Source organism: Pieris brassicae, chromosome 4, assembly GCF_905147105.1.
Source record: "Pieris brassicae chromosome 4, ilPieBrab1.1, whole genome shotgun sequence".
Taxonomy (NCBI): domain Eukaryota; kingdom Metazoa; phylum Arthropoda; class Insecta; order Lepidoptera; family Pieridae; genus Pieris; species Pieris brassicae.
The window spans coordinates 1325327-1352902 of NC_059668.1; the positions used below are offsets into that span (position 1 = coordinate 1325327).

The 27576-nt window shown below is 35.2% G+C and overlaps 1 protein-coding gene across 8 annotated transcripts; it reads left to right on the forward strand.

The window, feature by feature from the left end:
• The first annotated feature begins 1363 nt into the window (after window positions 1-1363).
• On the forward strand, window positions 1364-27417 carry LOC123708270 (diacylglycerol kinase theta). Of its 8 annotated transcripts, none has more exons than XM_045658912.1 (19): window positions 1364-1596; window positions 13650-13729; window positions 14904-15006; window positions 15345-15556; window positions 15785-15953; window positions 16121-16222; window positions 17531-17674; window positions 18078-18330; window positions 18459-18658; window positions 19122-19334; window positions 19923-20057; window positions 20874-21048; window positions 21586-21734; window positions 22805-22984; window positions 24013-24160; window positions 24232-24387; window positions 24583-24739; window positions 25090-25197; window positions 27189-27417. In XM_045658912.1, exons 1-19 carry the CDS (start codon window positions 1464-1466, stop codon window positions 27291-27293), a joined length of 2922 nt encoding a protein of 973 aa, XP_045514868.1. In that variant the 5' UTR covers window positions 1364-1463; the 3' UTR covers window positions 27294-27417. The 8 variants fall into 8 exon arrangements, with proteins under 8 accessions (XP_045514868.1, XP_045514871.1, XP_045514872.1 ...); XM_045658913.1 differs by lacking the exon at window positions 1364-1596 and adding an exon at window positions 10723-11402 and having other exon boundaries at window positions 27096-27417; XM_045658909.1 differs by lacking the exon at window positions 1364-1596 and adding an exon at window positions 10723-11402.
• Window positions 27418-27576: the final 159 nt, after the last annotated feature.

Here is a 27576-nt window from a genome sequence, read left to right on the forward strand (position 1 = left end):
ATTTTTTTGTTTTTGGTAATAAGCGTTTATGAAGTTATAGTTCAGCATAAAGACCTTGCCCTAAGTTATATGTATAAACTAACTTCAACATACACCCTTTTTAAACTTAATATAGTTTATTAGTGTTTTGAAGTCATGTAAACTGAAAATCGAAATCCCCATTATGAGAGGATTTCTGAGTACTGTGTTTAAATTTTTTAGTTGTATTCTGTGCCTAGTAATGGGAAACCAAAATTCATCCTTTACCGGAACTTTTGAACTCCGGGTTATACAGTGGCAGTGTCGTAATAAATAGTGTATTTAATTTAGCGTCTGGAAATAGAGAATGTTTTACGACGTTCGGCTCCTCTCGCAAGGAATTATGACATCGACAATCGCTAGGATGCTGCGCGTTTGATATTGTAAACAAGGGCTTTTTCGATTGGCGAGCGGAATCACGCAGGCGCACGAAACTTATCTTGAAAAAGCGTCCAAAATTATCCTGTAAGGATTTTAAATGACTTATAATAAACATCGAAAATTATCAGAAACACAATTAAACATTTTCAAATAGTAAATTATATAATAATATTTTTTGCTGTTAACTAGTTTTTTGTTCAAATAATTGATATTCTATGTGTAAAACGTAGTATTATTATTATCAGTCTACAAACATAATTTTTAATATAAGTAATTAGAAGGATAATAATAGTGATAATGCCTTGAGTTATTTTCCTTAAAAGTACTAATAAAGCTAATACAATAACGTATCGATCGGTTTCAGCGGCAGGACGTCATTTCTAAGTCACACGTGTGGCGTGCGCGAAGGATTGTCCGCGCGGCTTGCAAGGGAAGCGATGGAAGGGGCAGGGAGGGGGGACAGGGTAGCGCGTGCGCGAGGAGCGACGGGCGCGGGCATTCTAGTGATGGGATGTATACGGATTTAACGATATTCTGATTTACTGTAAGTTGCCAACTTAAGCGAAATACTTAGATAAATCGAATATATATATGAAAAGCTTAGCAGTGGCTAAGGTTATTCGTATCCTGGTTCCCTTTGATAAGCAACTTAAAACATTTATATTGAATACATTGGGCGAATCCTTGAAATAAGACCTATTATTTAAACCTACTAAATATGTGAGAAAAGCAATTTTTAATACACAACATATACTATATTCAGTATAATCATTACACACAAAACAACGATTATTCTACATATATAATCCTAACTTTGTTAGAAAGTTAAAGGAAAATTAGAAAACTAGAACGAAAAACGTATCCTACAAAGTAATAATTACGGGTACATCTACGGATATCTACCGCTTGGTTCCGCGCAGCTTTGACGAATTCAACGACGGCTTTGCATCAGTGGCGGCAGACGCGCCGCGATGGTGGGCCGCAACAGCCGCTCGAGGAGCGCGGCGCGCCCGTTGGCGCCGCGGCATGAGTAGCGCTCGCTCGGCCCGGCCCGAGCGCCCGCCATGGCGCAGGCCGCGCCCGCTTCCGCACAACGCACCCATTCCTTCGCCAAGAAGACCTTCCACAAGCCTACGTACTGCCATCATTGCTCCGATCTGCTATGGGGGCTCATCGGCCAGGGCTACGGCTGCGAAGGTACGCGCATGCGCCCGATACGTCGATACGCGCGAAGCACGACCAGTTATGCAACCGGGCGTAACCCAACCCTCGACACAACCTTCGCCCCCCCCACGGTCTTAAAGCAGCGTGCGCGGCCGAGACCTTCGACCTCACGCGCTGAACCACCCTGACTTGTCTCTCTTTACGATCCTTAGGCCCTCTAGTCATTGCCAGCTGAAAAAGATGATGTTGGCGAATAGTGTGAGATATCGATCGGTCTGTTTTGTATGAGGTTTTTTTCCAAGAGAAGCGGGGTGAGCGCGCGCGGGGAGGGGGTAACACCCCGCCCGGCGCTAGGTAGCCTTCCGTTTGGTAAGTCACCATTTACTTTTTACAAAATGAAGGTCAGAATCGCGAAATGCCCTTTTACGGCCGTTGTCATTTGCATTGAACCTCCAAGCGCATTTCCAACACCCTTTATGGCGTTTGATGAAATGACGGAACATTGGTGTTCGCCACTTCAAAATGGATACGATGTAAGAAGCGTTTGCGATTAGTTTGTATTTAGTTTATCTCTATTCAACTTAAAACTTCAATTCATGAGATTTAATGATGACAATTAGTTTTATATTTACAATTAGAGCGCTTATTTTTTTTCGAACAGAATTAATGTATAAAACAAAATCAGACCTAATTGAAATACAATACGATAATCTTTAACTCAAAAGTATAATATGACATTAAGGATGTCAATGTTATCTTTTCACTCCAAAACTTAGAAATTGCAATTCTAGACTATTGATATACATATAGTATATACAATTTATCTTATATTAATTATTCAAGCCGATTAAATATTTTAAATTAGTTCCTTCGTGAGTTACATCTTCATACGGTGAATATTTTCTTTATTAGATAAAAATGTTTTTTTTTCCAGCAGCCAGCATTATTATAAAAGTAATATAACAAAATGAAATACATTTATTTATTTTCACGGTAGTCTGTACTTTATAGGATTTTCGGATGTTTTTAATAAGTGTAATAAACGATGATTTAAAACACCAAAAATGATTAAAAAATTTAGTTGTTAATCAAAATTTGTTCCGTAATACTCTTTGTTACTCTTGAAACTACCATAAGGCATTAAAATACTTCTATAATTATTTTCGTACCATAACAGATGAAATGACACGCAATCAATAGACAATTAATCGTTGATCTTACCTTTTCCATAGCTAACAAACACGTATAACTATTATTTAGTTGACGCCTGCAACTGCGTCTGCGTAGTGATATTCTAAATAAAATTGACAGTTAAGTTGCTTGATTGATCTTTTACGGAACAAAAAAATATTGATTTCCATTGTTTTGCGTAACAATACAATGTACTAAGGAGACAGTAGCCCAAACCAAGAAAACGCTTTATTGCTCCTTGTATGCTTAATTGAAAGAATTTTTTTTTCTATTCTTCAGTATTTTATAAACTTTATCGTTTTTATACTGTTCTATATTTTGGGTCATACAAGTTGAATGTATTAGCAAGCAGCGCGTAGAGCCGCTACGTAATTTCTCGATTTCGTAGAACTTAGCTACGGCCTGCGGTCTTTGAAGACTCTAAATGTGAAAGTAAAATTCAGTTTTAGCTATTATTTTAGAAAAATATCATTAGTTTACAGTAAAGAACGTTTAGAATTAAAATTTGCAAGAGTTGTAATGGTTCTGAAAAAAAAACTTCGAACAAATTATGTTTTTCAATATCTAATATTAGTTCTTTACCTTTGGCAGGTATAACTTTAATATTATATATAATACAAACGTTTAACGCAACAAGTTGCTGCAACAAGCCGTAAGTGCTTGCAATTAAGTCACATAATTTCATTAAAAAATTATACTTACATTTTATTTAAAATCTTAAGATTATACAATGTATAGTCTTAGCAATATTTATTCTAAGATTTTTATATATAAAAAATAAATAAATTTTGAATGTTAAATTTCGTTGGTAATACTCGGGATTCTATTAATCGTTATACAAGACTAACAGACTCCCTAAAGCACTGTTGCCCTAGTGGGTTCGGCGTGTGACTCTCGTCAATGAGGCAGTAGGTTCGATACTCGGCTATGTACCAATGAACTTTCTATCGATACAGAATAATATTGGTAGAAGACATACCGTCAAATCCAAAAAATCGATGTCATGTGTCACCACAGATTCAGAAGGCTAATCACCTACTTGCTTAGAAAAATGTTTTTGTTACGATACACAAATATCCAATTGATACATTGTGTGTGTATATATATTTAGGAATATAGTAATTGCTAGTCCAAAAACCCTCAGAGAAGGTTATCTTAATGTTATTTTAATATTAAAAATTACGTAAAATTTTAGAAATTATAACTGTCTATTATTTAAGTAAAATAAAAGTGTTCAATGTTCCAGACAAAGCGCTTCATCCCTTTTAAAAATACAACTCAAGTAGGTTGTTTAAAAGCCACGTAACCTGACGTTCACACTTCCATTTGTTCCCCAACGGACACAGGTGGGTGTGACGTTAACAATAATATTCATTATGCTACTTCCTACGTCAACGTCACGACTACACAAAGCGGCATAGACAAAGAGACGTGGACAATAGAGAAGTAGAGCGGAGTTGATAACGTGTGCGCTGTGGGTAGCATTGTGCTCGATATGACGTAACGCTTTCTTCTATCGATAAGTTTTCAAACTCAAGTTATAAATGGAAATGTTTTCTGTTTTAAAATTAACCAACAACTGTTCTGTTTTTAATGACGACTTAATACATTTTAATTTGATTTGATCGCAACGTTTTTATTACTTATTTTTGCTTAGTAAAATATTTATTATTAATAAATTATTATCTTTTGTAATGCTTTACGTGAAAAATCTAAGAAATATATTTCATAGTATTGTCTTTTGTTAAAATAGCTTTTACACATTAAGAAAAACACTTTTTGAACGGATTAAAGCTATGTATTATTATTAAAACTTATAGTTAATTACATAATTCTAAATTTTAAATTTTTTTTCGACGTTTCGCGTACTTTTCAGCGTGCGTGGTCACGGTGAGTCACCGTTAGAATTATGTAAATAACTTTAAGTTTTAATAATAATACATAGCTTTAATCCGTTCAAAAAGTGTTTCTCTTAATATATTTCATGTAGACTTTAATCATGATTGATGAAGTTCACACAACATTTGTGGAGTTTAAAATATAGCTTTCAAGTCTAAATTTAGTTAGTTTACTAAAGCTATTTATACTAACTAATTGTTATATTTGTGGTACGTCGTATTCATATCCCTGGAGATTCAGGTAATTAGTAAAATGGATGGCGTGACAACGTGTATTCTTATCTTTCATTTAATTAATCCAATTTTTGCCGTTTGGGAAACATATTTACCTAAATAAGATCTACGATAATAAGTAAACTTTTTTTTACTTAAACATATTTTAATTAAAAATATTTTACGAATTTATTAAATTATTTACTTAACTTGACGTTTGTCTTATCAACTGTCGTTGTGTCGGTTAAAGAAGTTTTTATTTAATTGGTAACATTCGTGTCAAGCAAAAACAATATTAAAATCTAACCCAAAAATTCTTTTTGATGTTATACGGTTCTTAAAACAACCAAATATAAAAAAATAAAGGTTTAATTTGGCACCTGGTAGATAGTATTCGTGACCCCAGAGCTGGTGCTTTCCTTTCAATAAGTATCGCAATAGCAAGTAAATCCTGCCAGCTTAAAAGGTCCACTACCAGGGAGACGAAACTTTTTGAATTTGTATTACTTTTCTATCAATTTTTAATTAATATTTAATATTATGATTTTTAATATTACTACTATTACTAGACTAAGAATATTGTATATTTGTGTGTTGAAAATATAAATATATGTTAACATTCTTGAAAATTATATAAATTTAAATTATTATATAGAAACAATTAAATTAATATTTTACAAATAGAATTTAACATTATAAATTATAACAATCATATAATCAGCCATCGGTGAGTAAATTTAAATATAATTAAATTAAACAAAACACGAATATTTTCTCTTTGTAAGTTTGCTTTGCTTATTTGTAATAATGGCTTTAGGAACTTTAAGCTCAAGCAAAAAAAAACTGTAACCAACCTTTCCTGTCAAACTTAACAGCGGGAGTACTTTTCAGAATCTACTAATGAGGTTGTAATCCTTCCACTCTATATTTAGAGCCTTACAAGTAATCTACGCGGGCCCGGGAACTGTATGTAGGCCACGACTGACGTCACGATGGTGACCTACTTCCTATGCCATTGAGAGATGCGCGTCAATGGCCCCCCTCTGATGGGAGTGCCCAAGTGGCCCTCGTTACTGACTCATAAAAATTTATGAAAATATTACCACGTGTAGTAAATAATGTTTGGTATAATGCCAGCAAGTGGCCATTGTTTTGGTATTGTCAGGCAATTTATCTCATTTAATTAGACACCTATATTAAACATTTTATTTATTCGATTTTGATACAATAGGATAACTTACATAAAACGTTAAATTTGTTATACCCTACCCATATATGTATGTACTTTTTGTTACCACTCAATATGACTTTGCTGTGAATGGAAGTCTGGTTATACATATCACAGGTTTTTACCTACTTTGGAAACTAGTCTAGCCTACCTTCTCAACTGTAATCTTTTTTGTTGTTGTAAATGTTATATGGGAGAAAAAAAAAATAAAAAAAATGCAATTTCCACATCATTATTCTATCTTAACTGTTACTACTAATACGATAAAACAATCAAAATATATACATATACGTAGATCTTCTAACTAACAATGTGGCAAGCAACTCTGAACTCAGCCAGTAAATTTATTAAATTTATCCTATTTGTAACCATCATTTCTGGCATATTTAATTTCACGTCAAATATACAGTATTTACAATATTAATATAATTTAATAAATATGTAAAGTAAAATTTAAAATTCTTTATTTTTTTTCATAGAAATGACTTTTTTATATTAATTTACACTAGTAACCATAATAAAAAAATATATAGTATTTACAATTTTCTTAACCTAGATGGTAATAATTAAAAATTAATAAAAAGAAAATTAAGACCAATTTAAAAAGTTTGGTCCCTGATACTTATTCGTTGATAATTATTGTTAATGTTAGGTACGTCTTTGTCTTTAATAGATACACTTCGTTTAGACAACGTTGTTTCATTGTTTACTACTGAAGGTTACTTAATAATTACTAAATACCTTACATGACTCAACAGGTACACCGCTGTAGGTGTGAAATAATATGTGACATTTTTTTTAAATATCATTCATTCAATAATTATTTATATACAATATACATATAAAATAAAACATTTAAATAATATATTCTAAAGCTGTTAAATGTTCCTAATTCAGATTTTATTATTTTAATATTATCTATAATAACATTTTCATTTGAAATCATTTTCTCTTCCGCCAACTCATTTTCATGCCAAATTCACCTATGGACTTAAAGTTGTTTTTTTCTTCTATATATTATTTAAACAATAAATAGTCATACCCTTATAAATAAAGAAGGATTCCAAATGTATAATATAATAAATATAATATTCTAATCTGTAAAATACAGTAATTTGTAAATGTCGTAAAACTTTATCAAAACCTATAAAAATAAAAACATTCTTAACATAAGATAATTAAGAGAATAAAGAACATTTCGTTTGGCCTGAAACACACATAAAACAATAATTAATTTTTTTTAATTATTTTATGCCATATCAGTTATTGATGGGGAAATTCATGGGAAAGTCCCAACAATGATTTTATGCGCCTTGGGTGTGGCGCGTTAGTTCAAGCATATATATTTATATATATTTGTTTATAAAAAGTGAAAAGTTTAGACAGACAGATTATAGAATGTTTTAAAATATACATAATCTACATAAAATAATCTTTATACATTAATAATGTATAATGAATAATGATTATACATGTTACCGCCATTATATACAAATTCAACTCAATTCAATATTTTTATAGTTTTGTTTCAAACAAACTGAACCAGTATTTGGCAGTAAATATAGGTCAAAACACATTCACAATAGGTCTATTTATATCACTTTAAAGCTAAAATAACAGATAGTATTCCTGTACGCAGACAGAAATAAATGTGTTTTACGCTCCTTATAACATTGTACAAAATATACGATACTTAACGCTTTGCAGTGATTTATAACGCTATCTTGGTATAATATCTCTTACATATATATATTGTTTTTCTATTATAAAGAGGAAATATGTTTGTTACGAATTATTTCTATTTTACCCGCATACTTTTCACCATATCCCTGAATGTAACTTAATTCCAAAGTATTTTTTATATTATTCCGTTTATTATGTATCCAGTACCTACTTCATTTTATTGCTATTTATTTTAATTATTAAATAAATAAATTGTATGTTTAAATAGTTAATAAATTTCAAAAAGGTTTATAGATATCTTAAATAGTCTCGAACAGTAGAAATACTTATATGAGATAATTTTGAAATCTAAAATATTATTTCATGTACAGTGCCTTTGTTCATTTATCGAATATCGGCAGTAATGTGTTATTTGTTGCTTATGGAGTTTCTTGGTGATGAATGCACGCTCTTTACAGTATTAGGCAAGCAATCTATAACACATTATGGAGGATAATCGTTTCTACAAAGTTTTTCTAGTCAACGTGAAAGTTTTGTTACTCGTAGATCGGATCGGAACAAAACGTAGCGAGGTCTGCGTAGCATCGTACCGTAGCTGATCTACGTAGACAATTCGTAGAACCGTAGCTCTTTTTTAGAGAAAGTGTTCTACAGCATCTACAATATTGTGTTCAAGTAGTCTGTTCTTGTTCAAACTCTGGATTGGTGTGATCGAATTACGGTTGTGAAAGACCACCATACCGCTGACTGAAAATGTGTTTAGGCCTTCGAAACGAGACACTCCCAGTTGTCCCTGTTCTTAACCACTTCTTACTCGCCAATTGTGGCCTTTCAGCTGCAGCAGCGGGTATTCCTCCACTCATAAAAATCTTAAGAAAATATTCACCATCGCGACTCTAAAGTATGTCAAAAACGTATAGCATTTAATACACGGGAGTCATACTTAGGGCGTAGTTTCACGCTGAAATTTACTCTAGCTAGATGTTAGTGTTAAAAAAATCTCCAATATCTATTAAAAGCGATTGTTTTTAAGTAGTCTCACATTGCTTACAGGTTTCTCAATAGATCCGTCTCAATACTTTGATGTTTCCATCGTTAAATTAATGTTTTTTTTAGTAATCGACATTTACTGATGTTTTGTAACAACATTTATACGAAAAAAAAATGCGATTAATGAAAATGCTACAGAATTTTAAAATAATAATCAGTCTATCTAGGTATGGTAAATCGTTAGTGGCGCTACAGCCTTAGGCTGTGCCTCAGATTCTGTATCTGTTTCATGTTTATTTGTTAATCTAATAGAAGGTCACTCATTTTAGGTCTAAGACAAGCTCTTCATTCACCGTTCGTGCAAATGTTTAATGCGAACATAGAAAGAAAGTCCTTTGGTGCAAATCTAACCTACGATCTCAGGGATCAAAGTCGCACGCTTATGCCATTATGCACTACAACACTGCTCCCAATTGCTAAGATTTAAAAAAAAAATAATCTTAATCTTACAAATACCTCTTAGCGATAAAGCTCTTCATAATAATTTCTAAATGAGAAAATTATTTTTCTCATTTGTATTCCAGTACCAATATCAGTTGCATCAAAAATATATACGAATATATTATATAACTTAACAAGATATTTTTTTATATTCTAAAAGCTAATTCCCGAACGAGATAGAAACTACTTCTAGTTGTCAAAACTTCTTACAAAAGGGACCGCCATTGGATGTTCCGCGTGACGTCAATGGTGACCTAGCGCGCGCACCCCGCCCCCTCCCCGCTGTACCCCGAAGGCCGCTACGTTCGCAACGAAAAAATATTCACAATTTTCGGCTGGAAAATTATCAGGATTGTTTGTACTATGCTATGTCTCAAAATAATGGCTCAGTTTTATTTGGCAGCTTAAACGTAGTAAGACAGCTTCTGACTTTGATTCTGTTGAGGCTTTTTTAATAATTTGCTTATCTATAAAATGTCTTTATGTAGTTCTTTACAATTTGAAATTTAACGAAAATTATTGTTTACTGAAACGATAAAATGAGTATTTGCTCTACGGGTTGACCTAATTAATTTGCGAATTATTTCGTATGTAGCAAACAGACCGCAAATATTTCATTAGCGATACAAATTGCATTTTAAAAATTCTTTAAGAGATATTTAAATTTAACATACTTTACTTGAAAAATAAATTTGTGGAAATTCAATGGATGGAAATCGTTCTTAATTCCATAAAACCGTTAGCTTTTTTAACCTAATTATATTAAATAAATGCTAGATTTTTTTATGAATAACTAAGCTGCCCCGAAAACGACAATTTAAACTAAAATCATCTAGATAAGGAAGTTCGTTCACGTGTAGCCAACTCCGGCCTATATTTAACCACGCTATTTAGGGCCGCTGATTCATTGACTTAATTAGCTGTATATTCACACCATCAAGTTCAATACGTTCTAGGAAATATAATTGTATGTTCAAAAATTGTTAGCTAAACATTTACGTATATTTAAATACTCTAAATACAGTTTTAGGTTATATTTGAAGTATTATTTTACAATTCTCAATATTGACAATTTAAGATGTTCAAGTGTAGTCGCATTGTGTTTTATTGATTCTATTTTTGAATATATATTATTTGTTTTTTAGACATAAATTAAAAAAAGTACTTAATTATAAGTACTTAAGTAAGTAAGTTTTGTTATTTAATATATAAACGTGAATGGCTAAGTTTGTAGTTACAAACTTTACCTTATACATTGTTTGATTTATGAATAAATAAGGTTTTATTTGAAACCCATCAAAAACGTGTTCTGCTAATCAATAACAAATCTTTGTGAATCTTAAATCATGCTGAAACTCTGAGGCGTATTTATCGTAGAAGTGAGGCGTACTGTGGGCTGTGCGTCTGCGCAGGGCAACTCCCCGATCGTGATGCAGTCTGTGTTTGTTTGCCTTTGGGTGCACGCGTGTGACACGTTTTTAAATAGAATAAACGGGAATACTTTTAACATATGTCGTATACAGGTTTAGAGTAGTGCTCTACTAATACTCGAAAGGAATAACACTTCATTGAACTTCGCTGGTGATCAACAGGCTAATGCCCTCAAACTATTTTCATCTGTTTACTTTGGCAGGGGTGCAGCCATTACGTGCCTCATAAACCTGTAATACTATTACCGAATGGATTTGTCAAGGCGATGTGTGTTTTTTTTATTTTTTTTAAAATGGCAACATCGAGGAGGTGGTGCCGCGCGGACTGCAAGCGCGTCCGTCAGTTTTCTCGCTCGGCCCCGCCCCGAGGCTATTTAAATATATCGTGATTCGTGACGTGGGTACGTCAGAGCAGCGCTAATACGTTTCCTTGGTCGCCGGTGCCCTTCATCGTAAGAACCTCGTCTTTATTGACATGCAAGCAAAAATAGCGCCATTTGTTTTGAGGCGGATGTGAAAAGGGCGCGAAACATAAATAGTGTTGCTATATGTTGCGTTTATTTTTAGCGCGATTTGCTGGAGATATTTTGTTTTTGACCGAATTAATATTGACAATGTCCTGTGAGAGTTTAGTATCACAAGTATCCACGATATTTTGTTCATCATTGCGCAGACGAGCTTGGTTTACTTGGTGTCCACAGAAACGTAAGTTCATAATATTTCATTTGTCAAAGCGATTAAAATAAATATGATAGTTTATTTTTACTAACCCTACTGTGAATAAGAAGAGATCTACACCCTCATAGACATTTAATTAATAAGAAAGACTCATATCCATATTCTAATTAATATTTCAGTCGTCTCGAGCATGTCAAATACTTCAAACATCATATAGAAAAATGGTTTGACAGTTCTTAAAACCAGATATTTGACGTGCAAGAAAGCCTTAGTACGAACTGTGACTGTTTTTCACACTTAGTACTCGACTCTGAGTCGATTTCCATGGAAAAGACGTTAAAACAAAAAGAATATAAAGAAGAACTAAGATATAATTATAATTCAAATTAATAATATAAATGAAACATGGTAACATTATCAAAACAAAAAAAACTCAAGTAACTAGATTGCGAGTAAAATAAGTTTCAAAACATTTATCGGTATAGTTATACCTTACTGCACTTCTTTAAAATTGATTTAAATAGATGTAAACAATCATTTCTCGGAATGCATCACTCGGAAAGCAAATTCTGGTACTAAATGCCTTCGGAATTGCTTTCGCCGAAACATCTATAAAATTCAAGTAATTTACAAATACTCTATCGGCTGAGAAACTATTGAACAACGGAAATACGAAATAAAAACAATACAAAATAAACAACATATAGCAACAACACAAAGAGTTTTTTTGTCATTTGTGTTTTGTTTGTTTCGTTTCCTTGATAGGAAGAAAAGAGGAATGAAAAAAAATAACAACTAACTAAACACTTACTTTTATTTGGTTTTATAATCTTTTTTTACACAGAACCATTGAAATTTATTATCTCAACAGAATAATAAAAACAAAGGAACAACAACATACAATATTGATGTATTTAACAAATAACACACAAATATTATTATGATGACTATTGTGTAATGTACTATCAATTGTATTTTCCTTATAATGGTACATGAATTGCATAATATAACTTCATTTTAAAACATCCAAAAATCGTAATTTGTTTCCAAGAAAATTTAAAATATTAAATATCAGTTTTTGTTTTATTTTGTATTGTATTTAATTATGCGAAAATTTTCACAATAAAACATTTATTTTGCACATTATTGTCAAGTCTAACACAAATTACGGCCTTTGTTGATAATGTAGTAATGTAATATTTTTATTATTAACATTCTAGTGTACTGAAATTTAAGCGATATATATGTATAAATCCTCGATCATATAATATAATAAAGTGTATAATATATAATAGTAATAAGTATACAATGAAAATTATTCCGTATGACGCTTGTCTTGCGCGCCATTTTATCATTGCAAGTCAGAGAGGAAATGTTGCCAGCATAAGAGGTACTCAATTCAGCGAAGAAAAAAAATTATTTATTATTTATATTCTGTATTCTGTCAAAGAAGTCTTCTCGAAAATGAAACGATGATTCGACGTAATAACGATGATTTAACTCTATTGTTCATTTATATTCAATAACTACATATGAATGAGTTTCTTTATAATATGTTACTAACTTTGAATATATAATTGAGAAACTCTTTATACAAACAATATTAAAAAAAAATTTTGGTCAACAACGCATCGCTTATAGTTAAATGAAGATAGTTACTAACAAAGGCTTATAAGTTGTTTTATTTTTCTCAAGTAAAACGAAATTGGGTAATCCTTTTATTTATTCTTTTAAAATCCTTTATTGCCGAGCAACGGCTACTTTCGAGAGGCTAATAAATGTCGATTAGATGGTATTGTGAGAGCTGCGGAGCATGCGCGAAGCTATCGATCTAGGGGAACGCGCAGCCCGCCTCCTGTACGTCTCTGATCTTGTCTATGCCCGAGATGTAACTGTAATTTGTAATCTCCGGGCCACAGATTCTGTATAAAAAATTTTCTTTGATCGACTTTCATTTCGATAATTAGTGAGTCAATAAAACAATAATCTATTACATATAAATTATTTCTTTACAAAAATTTATTAAATTTAGCTCTTAACTTATATATATACACAAAAAGGGTGTGTCTAAACCATCAAATATATCTAAGAATTTAGCATTCTAAGTCATTTCCTGCTAATCTAAATGACCGAAGAAAAATCAGCGATAAACAGAAAACTGGTCGTGTTTCTCGAATATGTTATTGTAATTTGATTCAAATATTTCTTAAAAATTATAACAGCTGTGTTTTTAGTATTACCTACTAGAATTGATGTAATTTATTTATTTTTCAGTGTGCAACTTCATTGTGCACGAGCGATGCGTCGGACAGGTGGTAACGCCGTGCTGTGGAGTGGCACCGAGCCTTATAAAGGTTAAAACTTCAGTTATTTTATATTAAGTTTTTTTTTATGTAACAGGAGGTAAACGGGGATTATCTGATGTTATGTGACACACACATGTCCAGAAGGCTCACAAGTTGCCGGTCTGTTAAAAATTAGTAATTCATAAATTGGCAAAAGAAGCAAAGATTTGTCAAATGTACAATTCAGTAACACCAATTAATCGGGAAATTATGTGAAGAAGATATATTTAAGTGTATATATATACAATGGTGAAAACTAATTTGAGTTTTATAAATTAACGTCGTCGTTTTAGACATATGAATATAAAGCCAACTTTGGCCCCAAATTTCTATTTCCTGTTAATTTCTTCTAATAGGTGATCAACTTTTTGTGTGTGACCGTTTTTTGGTCTCAGATTAGTCTCCTGTTTTTTCACTGTACGTCAACACTGCTCAGACCGAAACGGAATCAACAAGATACTTAACAAACTTGTCTATGATATATTGTGTTTAAATAATTTGTACGTGCAATATAATCCACATACATTTAAATACACTAAAAACAAAATTCATAGTCAAATTAACTTAATAGATCAATAATACTCACTACATCTTCATCCTATTTATAGACTAATGCCATAAGTAATTGGAGTTTTAATCCGAAAATGACGTAGACGGTACCGTGTCTAATATAATATTTATTTATTAACACTTTGTTACATTTATAGAGAAACAAATAACATAATATATAGTATTGTCTTTTATTAACATAACTTTTACACGATTAAAGAAAATACTTTTTTAACGGATTGAAGCTATGCTATATAAACTTATAATTATTTTACATAAGTGACACCGTGACCACGCACCCTGTAAAGCACGCGAAACGTCGAAAGCAAAAAGCACGCAAAAAGTGTATAAACATATTAACTTAAGAATTTTTAATGCAAATCTATTATCTATATAACACTGTTTATTCCTAGGTCTCTTTCTTCCTCCAAATCCCGCCACTTCTGTCTGCACTTTGCACATTCTGCCATGCTTTGTTATCCATCTTCTTAATTGACGTCTTCTTTTTCTTTTCCGTACCATGGGCACCAGTTTCTTGTTCCTAATATGTGCCCCGACCATATCCCCTAATGTTATTTTTTTTAATTGTCACACCTTAGCTATTTGATGGTTAACCTCTTTTAATTTTTCATAGAACCCAGTGGCTCACTGTTGGTCAGAGCCGACTCACCACAAGCGGAAGTTCTGCACGGTGTGTCGGAAACGACTTGACGAACTACCAGCTTTACATTGTATGAGTAAGTATTTTTTTAATATTAATAAATAAATTTACTTTGTAATCATGTGCAGCGCCTTTTCACAATAAAAGTATTCTTAATTTTATTCCAAAGGTATCACGCCCTCTTCACCATAACCACAGAAAAATGGATTAAGTATTGATTTTCTAATTATAAGGTGTATTTGAGGCTAGATATTGAAATGTAATTGGCTACAGACAGTTCTTAGTTATACCTATTCTAGTTTTGAAAGGATTCGCTGTGTTAATCCCATCTGTGTTATCAAAAATTACGTACAACGCTAAAAATGTTGATGGTTCTAATAAATTGCTTTTTTAACAAATGAATTCCATGTCTAGTATGCGAATACTACGTCCACGGAGAATGTGTGGACTTCGCAGCGGCAGACTGCAAAGAGAACGCAACATACTGCGCGGGCAGCGAGCCCCGGCATTTCCATCACTGGAGAGAAGGCAATCTGCCTGCAAACTCCAAGTGTTCGGCGTGTCGAAGGGCTTGCTGGTCAGCCGAATGCCTCACCGGCTACCGCTGCGAATGGTGCGGCAGTACTGTGAGTAGCTCTGTAATTACGAAATCTCAATGTCTGTAGCAGTGTCTACAGTTACATATTAAATTATTATTATAAAATTTCAAACTAAAAATGGCTAATACACACATTTCTTGTACATAATATTATTTCTGTCATGAGTTTGTTGAAAGAAAGAAATATGCTGGTATTGCATCGGCTGAGAATTATAGATTAATTAGTAAGAACTTCACACTTCGGAAAATTGTACAGTGTCACGCAGGCTGCCGTGCACTAATACCAGAAGAATGCAACTTTGGAACATTACAACCGATCTTCCTGCCTCCGTCAGCGGTCTCCATCCCGCGAACGGAGGTGCCCATGGAGGCGATCATAGGCGTCCACGTGCGGCCTCCACCCTCGCAGCGGGACTTCGGTTGCCGTAAGTATCTTTCGCAGATCGCTTTGGTCCCGCTCATGTGCGGTTTTGTCCCGCTCATGTGCGGTTTTGGTCCCACTCTTGTGCGGTGTTAGTCCCCGCGCACGCGCGGTTTCGGTCTCTGCACATGGGCGGGGTTAGAGCGTGAGGTGAGGTTGTGTTTGGGGCAGCGCGGCGGCGAAGATGGACGCCGCGGTTGGTCACCCTGGCGCGGAGGCTGCTGCCTGCATCCTGCACGCCGCATCATGGCGCTTCGCCCCCCTACTCTAGAGGTATGCCTGTATATTCTTACGTCTGCTCTGTGCTTTCTGATCTTCAATATACCCAAAATAAACTGTATCAATATAATAACAATACGATAACAAAGTGTAGAGTATCAATTTAGACATTTTCATAAATCAAACAAATAATCCTAATAAGTTATATATTATGCCTGGATTCATTTTAAATAAAGGAGTTAACATTTAAAAACAAACATGCAATATTAACGTACTACAATTGAAGGTTCAGGTCATGACAAATAAGCTTATGCATGCCTTTCGCTATATTTCTTGCATATGCAATGCTTTACACTACATGACCATAATCAACCACAGTACTCAACATTTCGATATCGTTGAAATACATCATTCAACTTCATAATTGTTAATACAATGGATACATCAAGAAGTCTAACTTTATTCCCCCATCACAATTAAAAAAAAATTAAATTCTTCAAATTTTATTCGGGTACCTGCTGACTTTCATCGGATGTCGAGACAGAATACAAAATTCTACACGTAACACCTCGACGTCCGTCGTTCCATAAATGAGCGTTTCTTAAGGCAATTTATGCCGCTCATCACCAATATGTAGCTGTCCATTAAAGTATTTCCAAACTAAAACGACTTTAGGGTCCTTCAAGAACGCACCAATTCTTTAAAGGTCGACAACGCACTTGCAAGCCCTCTTGCAGTGTCTATGGGCGGCGGTATCACTTAACATCAGGTGAGCCTCTTGCCCGTTTGTCCCCTGTAACATTAAAAAAAACACTTGTCAATAAAAACATCATTTCACGATTTTCATATTCAGTAAATTCAAATACCTCTGTCATACCTATCTACATTTCTGAAAGTAGTTTGATTTTTTTATTAATCGAGGAGAGGCGCGAACGAGTCGGGTACCTGGTATCCCATCTAAGAAGGTACATACACACATCAGTGTTGCTATAATTATGTCAGTGTTGCGAGTGTTAAAAGTATTGCTAGTTTTTAAAGTGACAGTAAAACTGGCAATACTTAAAGTTTTCTGTTACCTAAAATTTCATAAATAAGACGAATTAACTAACAATTAGATTAAACGCAATTTTAACCAAGAGTGATTAATATAAATAAAGATTGGAGACATTTCTACTTAGTTTAAAATACAATGAAGTTTTGTGTTACGTCTTAACGAGGAGAAACGTTTCCATTCTGTATATAAGTAGAATAAATAGAGATTATTAGTAACCAGTTACATGGTTATAAGGAATAGTAGTTGAAGTTAAATTTAGTGTATACGGGGTCGAATGGGGGGCGTAAGCAATGTTGTGGATTTTCCAGCTCGCAGCGTCAGTGAGGAGTTCAGTTCAGGCTGCGAGGGCCGGTCAGGGTCCGGTGGAGGATCTACAGGCGCACCTGCGGATCAGGAGCACAAACCTGACCACAAACAACATAGAGATCGAACGCCAGACGATAGAGATGAAGGTAGAGTACTTCCCCAAAATATCTTATCAGGTCTTATTTTGTCGACCGATCCAATAAAGTAAAAATAAGAATTTCCGAGAATACGATTCTTGCTTCTATATTTCTGAGGATACTATTCGGTGCAAGCATTTCATAAAAGAATCCGTCATGATAATAATACATTTTTCACATAAGAGGAGTCCACACCCTATATATCATTTTACTACTAACATATCGCTTTAAGTAAATCCTGACAATACTACTAACAACAATTAAGGAAATGGAAATAGAAGAAGTTATTATTATTATTACACATACGCGAAATAACAAAATGGATTTTCAAAGAACTGTCAACAGGAATTAAATTGACTAAATGTTTAGGATGAAAGTGCATAGTTCTTAAAACACATAAATCACCCAACAGAGGTAGTGAAGGTATACGACGGTGAAGCGGCGTGGTCACGTCGCTTGTACCGTCCAGTCGTGGTCGGGAGGAATTGGAACGAACGGGAGCTCGTAGCTGCGGCCCTAAGAGCTTTCCACGTGGCCCGGGATCCAGACCAGTTCGAACTGACAGATGCTCTGGCAGGGGACGAGCCGCCCCTCAAAGACCCAACGCCGTTAGCTCGCGTCACGCGGCTGCCGAACAAGCGTCCCGCTGTATTCTTACGGTTTAAGTAAGTAGAGAAATGGTTAAATGTTTTAATTATAGGACACGTCCGGTTATTTATTTGATTGTATATCTAAAACAATAGTAATTTCCACTACAAAGGCTTTATTAAGTATTATATCATACTTTATACAGAGAGCCAGAAACTGGTGGTGGAGAAGTGCGAGTGTACCCGGGTCGAATAGCGGGTGCTGGTGACACGTTCGTGACTGTAGCGTGTACGGGGGATGAGTCTGTTGCTGACCTAATGGCCTCCGCCTTAGAACGGTTCGGCCTGGACCCCTCCTCTGCCACGCAGGACTACCGCTGCTCTGAGATTCTACTGGATCGAGGAGGTATGACAATAGAACAAGAAGATTTATATAATATGTGTGCCAGTTGTGTAATCAATTAGTCTTGTAAGATCTACATAATCTTGAAGAGAAGAGCGTACCAATTCTATAGAAGCAGGCAATACACTTGCAAGCCCTCTGGAAATGTAAGTGTTTATGGGCGGTGGTATCTCTTAACAATAGGTTAGTCTCCTGCACCCTTTTACAGAAATAAATAATTATATATATATATATATATATATAAACACAAATATGGGAAGTATAGAGTCAGTGTTGTGAAAAGAACTTATGTCTCTCTTATTTCGGGAAAATTAAGGCTCTTGAAAACACGCCAAACTTTAAACTCGTACTGCAAGGTATCAACAATTATTGTCATTGTTTTATAAGTCTACAAGCTAGCCCGAAGAGATTATTATAAATGGAATCTGAAGCCTGCATTAATTCCTAATACAACTTGTTTTTATAGTATCGGAACGTGTGTTAGAAGAAGACGAGCGGCCATGGCGGATTCTAGTACGCCTGGCGCGCGATTCGGTCCGGCGAATGGAGCTGGCGCGGTTTTATTTACAACCGCGTCGAGATCCGCACGGGCCGACCTTAGCTTTATTTGTTGCTTCCTTACCTCCTGGCCTCTCGGAACGAAATTACGAGACTATACTTGTAGAATTTTTAGGTGCAGGTGAGTCCACAACAATATTTTTGACGAAAATGAGTTGTACGAATGAGCAGTATGTTTGTACTCAAATACTACAGGAAATTACTAATAAATTGTTGTTTATTTACAATAAAAATAAACAGTATTTATACAATATCTAAAAAAAACATTATTAAAAATTGATAAATTGAAAATTAAAACAAATGTACAGCTTGCCCCGTGTTGAAGAGTTACCTTTAAGATTGGAAGCAATTCTTCGTATTGCGATGGTTATTTCTTGAGGAAAGCACCAGCTCTTGTGTCACCGGTACTATCTACCCGGAGCCAACTTAAACCTTTAATTAGCGCCTGTGCACTAAAACCCTAAGGCCCAAGAGTCTACTCCAAAGGGAACATGATCAAATTACTAATTGAAAAATTGCAAAATACTTTTATATAAGAACAATACTAATATCAATATAAAAATAAATCTCATTGAATCAAATATGTCAATGGCTTTCTGTTTCTAAAGAAGGGAGATTTTATATCTTGCATACAAAATACCTCATTAGACATCTGCACAGAAAAATCAACTCTAGCTACATTGAATAACAACAAATTTCGCTTGTCCAGATAATAAGTTCACATCAATCGGTCCGATTTACTACGAGTACGGGTCGATGGTGATCACGTATGAGGACGCTAGTAAGGCCGTTCGCGCCCTCTACGCGCTCAGAGAGGCCAAATATGAAGATAAGCATTTATTAGGTACGCCAAAAGATTTTCGCTTTGCAGCAGTATTGTTTACAGCATCCACGCCAGACATGGAGGCAATTTGATTGTTGAGGGGGGAGACCACCAAATTGGAACCTAATATAAAATCTCTGTGCAGCATCAAGCGCAAGGATCTTACCAAAATTAATATAATTGTTTAATAGAAAAATATTTATTAAAATTGTTTGGAATTTGAATTTCAGTTTTACAATATGTTTTGAAGATTGCAACTGGTTAACAATTCTCTATTGATTTCTTCCTATCATTTAAATTTCTTAATTGAAGAATAATTTTTTTAATAATAAAAATAAGACTAGAAAGGCTAAGAAGAGGCATGGTACAATGGTTGGGAAGCACTGGTTTAAAGAATATGTATAGGTATATTATATTATTATTAAAGTTATTTGTGAATACCTAGTAGAATTATTTAATATTCCATCATCATAGTTACTGGTGTAACTCTTTGGAGTTGGATACAAAAAGCTTTTTCCTGTAGGGTTTATAACAGGGATGGCACTTAATTATTATTAACGATTTATAAAATATTATTTCTTTAGTTACAAGTTACGATTACTAATTGATATTTAAAATAAAATATCACAAGCCTTTTATAGAATGTTCAGCCTTTAATGAATATTATACATAATAATAATAATATTACTCACGAAGTTTACCTTAATCGTACATACAAATCATGTACCATCTGTCATACAATGAAGTCGATTGATGTCCAGCCAGTGTTGAGGGTCGCCCACAATGCTGTTTGGTAGATTTTTTAGTATCCAGAATTAATAAAATGCGACAATACAGTGATGCTGCTACCGAGCATCGAACCTTCCATGGTCCCGGCGGGGGTGAAGCCTCTCCTAGTGTTCGTGAACGTGAAGTCCGGTGGGTGCCAGGGCCTGGAACTCATCTCCTCCTTTCGGAAACTCCTCAACCCGTATCAAGTCTTCGATTTAGAAAACGGTGGTCCGTTACCTGGGTAAGACATGGTTCATTTAATAGTGATTTGTAATATTCATGAAAGTGATACAGCCGCCCATGGACACTGACTTTCTTAGAAGGCTCTCAAGTAAGTAGCCGACTTTTTCTTGAACGACCCGAAATCGAATTGGTAGGGAAATACTTCAGAGAGCAGCTGGTTCCACATAGTGGTGGAACTACGGACGTCGAGGTGATTTCATAACACATTCTGCCTTGACGTCCGTTGATCAACCTCAGCTGCAATCCGAGCAACTAATCTGAACAATCCATGGTAATACACGTCTCGACGCAAAGCCCCCTTGGCTTCGCCGCTCATCATCAAGCCGCTCGGAAAGTTCCCTCGTCGTCGAACCCTTGTTTAAAGTTTTTGTCTGAGTTTCGAACACAAACTAGCTAATCTATTTAATGCATTAATTGCTTAATTGTCTAATATAAGCGATTGGTAAATCAAAATCCTTTTCAAGTACGCTATTGTTGATAGAAAAGTGTATTTATGAAGAACATGTTTTATTTTTTGTCGAAACATTTTTTGCAGGCTGTACGTATTCCGTCATATTCCTAATTATAAGATACTGGTGTGCGGCGGAGACGGTACTATTGGATGGGTGCTGCAGTGTTTGGATAACGTGGGGCAAGACTCACAATGTTCCAACCCACCTTGCGCGATCGTGCCCCTCGGAACAGGTAACTGAACTATGTCTTCAACAAATTTATGTAGGTAATATAATATTATAGTGTATATACACTTGTGAACGTCACTAAAAATATATGTTTCTAAATTTACATTTACTGCCAGTTCAATTTAACTCAAACGACAAGAACTGGCAAAAAAACTGTCGTTAGTCATTTATTTCTTTATTAAAAAAATACAAATAGGCAAATATTACATTCAGATGCAGCCGCAAGAAACCTCTCAAAGTTATAATTCCTTAACATACTTTTACTAACGTTATAATCATTATTGTTTAAGTAATGACAGAAGAATGAAAAACAAAAGACAAAATGTTGGAGATGTTACTCCTATTATCTTTCTTCTTATCCGGAACAATCTTGCCATAGTGGTCTTGTTAGCTACATAGTAGTGGTATTAAATGGGGCAGATGTGATGCGCTTCACGACGTTTCGCCATCGTTGTCCTATTAGAGGTCATCCTGCACTCATGAGTGAACCTCCTACGGCAGACTTGATATGGTCAGACCAACGCGTAGGTGACCTTCCGCGCGGTCTAGTGCTTTTCACCTTTCCTTGGACGACAAGGCGTTCTATGGACTGATCACAACGCCGCCGATACGTATCTGAAGAATGTAAGGAGATTGTACTGTTGAGAACAGACGCTGCTTAATACCGAGTTCTTGAAGTATCGAGACGTTTGTACAGAACTTCTATAGCGTCTATTTACAGCCGCTTATAGAAATATGGGGAATATAAGGGTCCTCACGAGCCTTGTCTTCGTGGCTTTTGTTATATTCCTGTTTCTCCATATTTTCGCATCTTTTCCATCGCCGTTATTGGTATGCCCATCCGTCGTTTGACCTCATTGAAGCATCCGCCATTAACAATTAACACACTTAAAGTAAAACATTTTGTTTTATATCATTTCAAACACAGATGCTTTCACCAATCACAATTGACAACCATCGTTTCATCTTCCATCTACATACCCATCTTCCAGGATTACGTAAAACACTTATTTATTTACATTTGCTACAATCTCTTATCCATATGCAAAAAATTGCTATTTAAACCTTCTCCAGGCAATGACCTCGCGCGTGTCCTTCGTTGGGGCTCCGGTTACACCGGTTGTGAAGATCCCATGTCCTTGTTGCGTGACGTGATTGACGCTGAGGAGATACGGCTCGATCGCTGGACAGTCGTCTTTCATCCAGAGGACAAGCAGGATGAACCAAAGGACCTCTCCAAACAGACCATACCTGGTATGTATCACCCACATTCCAATCTCCGGCCATTCCCCTTAATTATTACATTTCACAGCCTGAGACAATAATTTTGGAGTTCCAGAAAACTAAAAATTTAAAATAACCTAAATTGATAATAGATAACTTAAAAAAGCTTAATATTTTTGCTATGAATTTGACAATAATGACAAACAATTTTTTATCACAGAACAAATACCTATTACTAATTATAAAAAATACTTTAAGTACCATATAACAATAAAGAAATTACAATTAATTGATGAAAATGTTTTAAATAATATTTAAATTTACACAAACGTAAAATTATAATTTTTTGTATGAATTGACACGTATTTTTATCAGGGAAAGGTCTTTGATTTTCTTATTTGGTGATTACGTCAATAGTAATTATTTGCTTTTGCTGACAAGAGGAAGGGGGGGGGGTCATAAATTGCATTAAATCTGCTTACGTATCATTTGCACTCACAAATCGAATGGTTTTGTCTGTCCACAGAAATAAAAGCTATGCAGTACTTAATAGATATTATAATACATACACATATACATATATATAACTCAAATGTGTTGCTGAATATTTATTTAAAGAAATAACATTTACACTTTGTTTTTTTACATGAAAACAATTTCACATTAATTCATACAAATTAATGTGAAATCACAATCATACAAAATTATCAAGCAAAGAAAACTTCGAATTAAATTTTAAATGACAGTCCAAATCTTGCGTCTTTCCACAGACTAACAAACAAATTAAACGACCACACCATAGATAATCAATAATGTACAAAAATATAATTATTTCTTTACATTATTATTATTATAGTATTAATAAATTTTCTTCTATAGGATTTATTGCTCAATTTATGGATATTAATTTGTTTAATCACGTTGACAATACAGCATTATAACACAAAGGTAGATAACGTCGTGACCAGTAGAATAGTTCCTCTTAGATGGTTATAGCACTCTGTAATTAGCATATTTCCCAATACGCACTATTTAAGCGAAATACTAACGAAATGCAGTGTTCACCTGTGTCGGGCTAGGTTCCCAGAGCGAGGACAACTCGCAAATCCTGGTCATGAACAATTACTTTGGCATCGGGATCGACGCCGACCTCTGTCTAGACTTCCATAACGCGAGGGAGGAAAATCCAAATAAATTCAATAGCAGGTAGGTGGTTATATTTAAATGTTTCAGTTGACAATCGAACATTATTCTAATAATACTATGTTCAAATATAGGTTACGCAATAAGGGTGTGTATGTTAAGATGGGTCTTCGTAAGATGGTGGGTCGCAAGATGTGCAAAGATCTTCACAAGGCTGTAAAGCTAGAGGTGGACGGTAAACCTGTTGAGCTGCCCGCTGTCGAGGGAATCATCATCCTAAACATTCTTAGGTAAGAAGCATTAAGTGAGATTGTCAAGAATTAATTTACTAACAGTTAATTTTACGTATTTTAAATAATGTTTTAAATTCAGTTTAAACCCTAATAAACTTTGAAAATAAAGCCCAAAATAATAATTTTGGATCCGAAAATTTGCTTAAATTTAGTCCCATTGAATGTCTCGGGCTTACAAAGATGTGTTTTCAGTTGGGGCTCGGGTGCGAACCCGTGGGGTCCGGAGAAGGATGACCAGTTCAACAAGCCCAACCATTGGGACGGCATGTTGGAGGTGGTAGGCGTCACGGGAGTAGTTCACCTTGGCCAAATACAGTCCGGTCTGAGGGGCGCAATGCGAATTGCACAGGTATTTGAAAATACACGAAAAATCGCCCGTAAAATTATCAAAAGTTGAATAAACCGTGAATTTAATTAAAACAGTTCACGCGCTTTTTACATTCCACTAGTTCTTATTTTAATTTTCTGGGGACTTAACAAACACAACACAATTTGGAAGTCCTGTCGTAACTAGTAGTTATTATTATTAATAATACATTCGACAGTTGTTTGTTTTTACCTCGCCATCATATCATATATCAAACTGTGCCCACGAGTATCTTTCATTTCATAATTGTCAAACTAACAACTTCTTTAACTCGAATATCTTTGCGTTCTCGTTTAAATTACGTAACCGTCGTTTATTCTCAAATCTCTCAGGGCGGACACATAAAGATCAATCTCAAAAGCGAGATCCCCGTACAAGTTGATGGGGAGCCATGGGTGGCTGCACCGAGCGAGGTCGTCGTACTAAAATCCGCACTCAAGGTAAATGTCATGTGATAAAACCTTTCGACGCTGCCTAACGCGTTATACCTACCCTGCACGATCAATTTTTATTTTACGTTTTGATTAAACACACAACATAAATTCAAAACGTTTAAATATTCAAATTTCAACGGCTCTAGTTTACTCTATAAAGATGACAGTATGCGTGACGCTCTAACACACCGTTTCCCAAAGTGGTTCCCCCTCCCCATAGGGGGGCAATTTGATTGTAAAGAGGGGCAATTCAAAAATGGACTAGACGTTTTTCATTGTCAATTTCAAACAATTTCTTCTTTAACCTTAACCTGTCATTTAAATTTCTTCAGTGGACATTTTAATTGTTAATATTCAAATTTATGTATGTTATATAGAGGGGGGGGGGGACTTGGCCCCCCACAAAATAGGTAACACTGCTCTAACGCAATATAAAACTGTATTGAAATGATTTCAGAGCACTTAGCTCGAATAATACGGTTAAATAATTATCATAATAATTTAGTAAAGCCATATTTAGAACTAAATCGAAGCATATATCTTTCGAATAGAATACATAGAGAAAACTATATCAACTGACTGTATTGATCTATACAAATACGTGTGTAGTGCGTCGTGCTAATGCCACGGTCCACGCTGGATCATTTCCACACAAATGCAATTGCGACGCACGAGTCGAGTCACGCCTACTGCTTTTTTGTTGCCTAGTGTCCGAGGTGGGTCTAATGTTAACAGCACTTGGCAGATACAAAATTATCAGAGATGCGACACTGATTACATTTTTTATCATACATTAGTTATTTCTTTTAATAATCAAGCGAAATATTGAGTTGATGTCACTCGCAAATGCATGCTTGCTTGAGTTATTAAGTCTTTATTATATTCACTTAGGTAAATACATATAATGCTCAAATTTCGACGCAACATAATTCAACATATGTAACTGAATTTCTTGTAATTGTAATTAAATTAAAATTTAAACCATAACCTAATTTGAGCATACCATCTAAGAATCCAGAATGATGAATAGCAGACATTTAAATTCGTTGTATTTAACGGTCTGCATGTGGGTTGTTTTGATGAAACACGTTATGGACCCAAAAGCCAAATTGCACGAGCACACTGCGCCCGCGTTTTCACTGTCGAGACGCAGCTACGAAACGCTTACGATATTGTTAAGTTACTGTAACAAAATTAGTTCTGTACGGACGTCTTACACTTACGACTGAACTAATTGGAGCTTTGATACGCTATAAAACTTGCCGCTTAATCTTCAATTACTTTTTTACCCATCCAATTCAAATAAGTTTCTATGGAACAAAGGCACCATGATGTTCATGTCTTTTTTGGCGTAATTTTGTGATATAAGCTGACCGCATTTATATAAATTTAATTGTAAAAATTGCTTTTAAATATCTGCTTACAGTAACATAACATTCATAAACATTAGAGCACCGCGCCCACACGCGGCCTATTAGTTACACCTCATCCTAAAATAATTGTTTTGTTTGTATCGAGCACATAGTATCGTATCTGATCCTTGAAATGTGTGTGTAAGATACGTATTATGTGCGTTACAACTGTATTCTGAGACGTTAATCTCCACTCATCCATAATAAAAAGGACGAAAAAACACTTAATCTAACGCAATATGTATTTCTGAATGAGGTTGGAGTGTAGAGAAGTCTCAGAGTACGGTTGTCGTCGCTGGTCACAGCCCCGTGTCGGCGCCGAATAACTCGCTTTGATCGTTGAATGTTCGCTCAGTGAAAACGCGCAGGCTCGGCTCGGTATAAATTGGCTTCGCGGTTAGTAAATGGGGTTCGTCCGGGGTAACGTTCTGGCTGAACGTGTGCTAGCATAGAGAGCGTGTAGCGAGTGCCTCACGGCTGTGTGACCGGCAGGCGACCATGCTAAAGAAGAGCAAGCGAGGGTCGGGCGCGGGCCCCCCGGCGGGCCCGTGACGCCGGCCCGTCTCAGTGGCGCGCTGCCCGCAGGCCACGATGCTGAAGAAGCGCGCCAAGGTGCGACGCCGCAGCACGGAGCCCGCGCTGGCCCCGCCCGCCCCGCCGCCGCCGCCGCCTCCACCCCCCGATTCCTGAATCTGGCTCAGCGAGCGCCTCATCTGACCGGCCTCGGGCTCAAGGCCGGCGGGGCGTTCGCTTCGTCAGATCTCGTGTAAATAACACATATATAACTTATTGAAGAATAAATTTATAGTCATTAGAAGTTGTTTCATTTCTAGTCAGATGTAATATGTATAATAAATACTAAAACTATTTAAATATTCTTTTTATTTTATGGCCCCCTCCTTTAGTACATATGGACTGTTAAATGTCTCGAATTTAAGATCGGGTAATAGTAGCCTCTGTCTGCATAGCACAA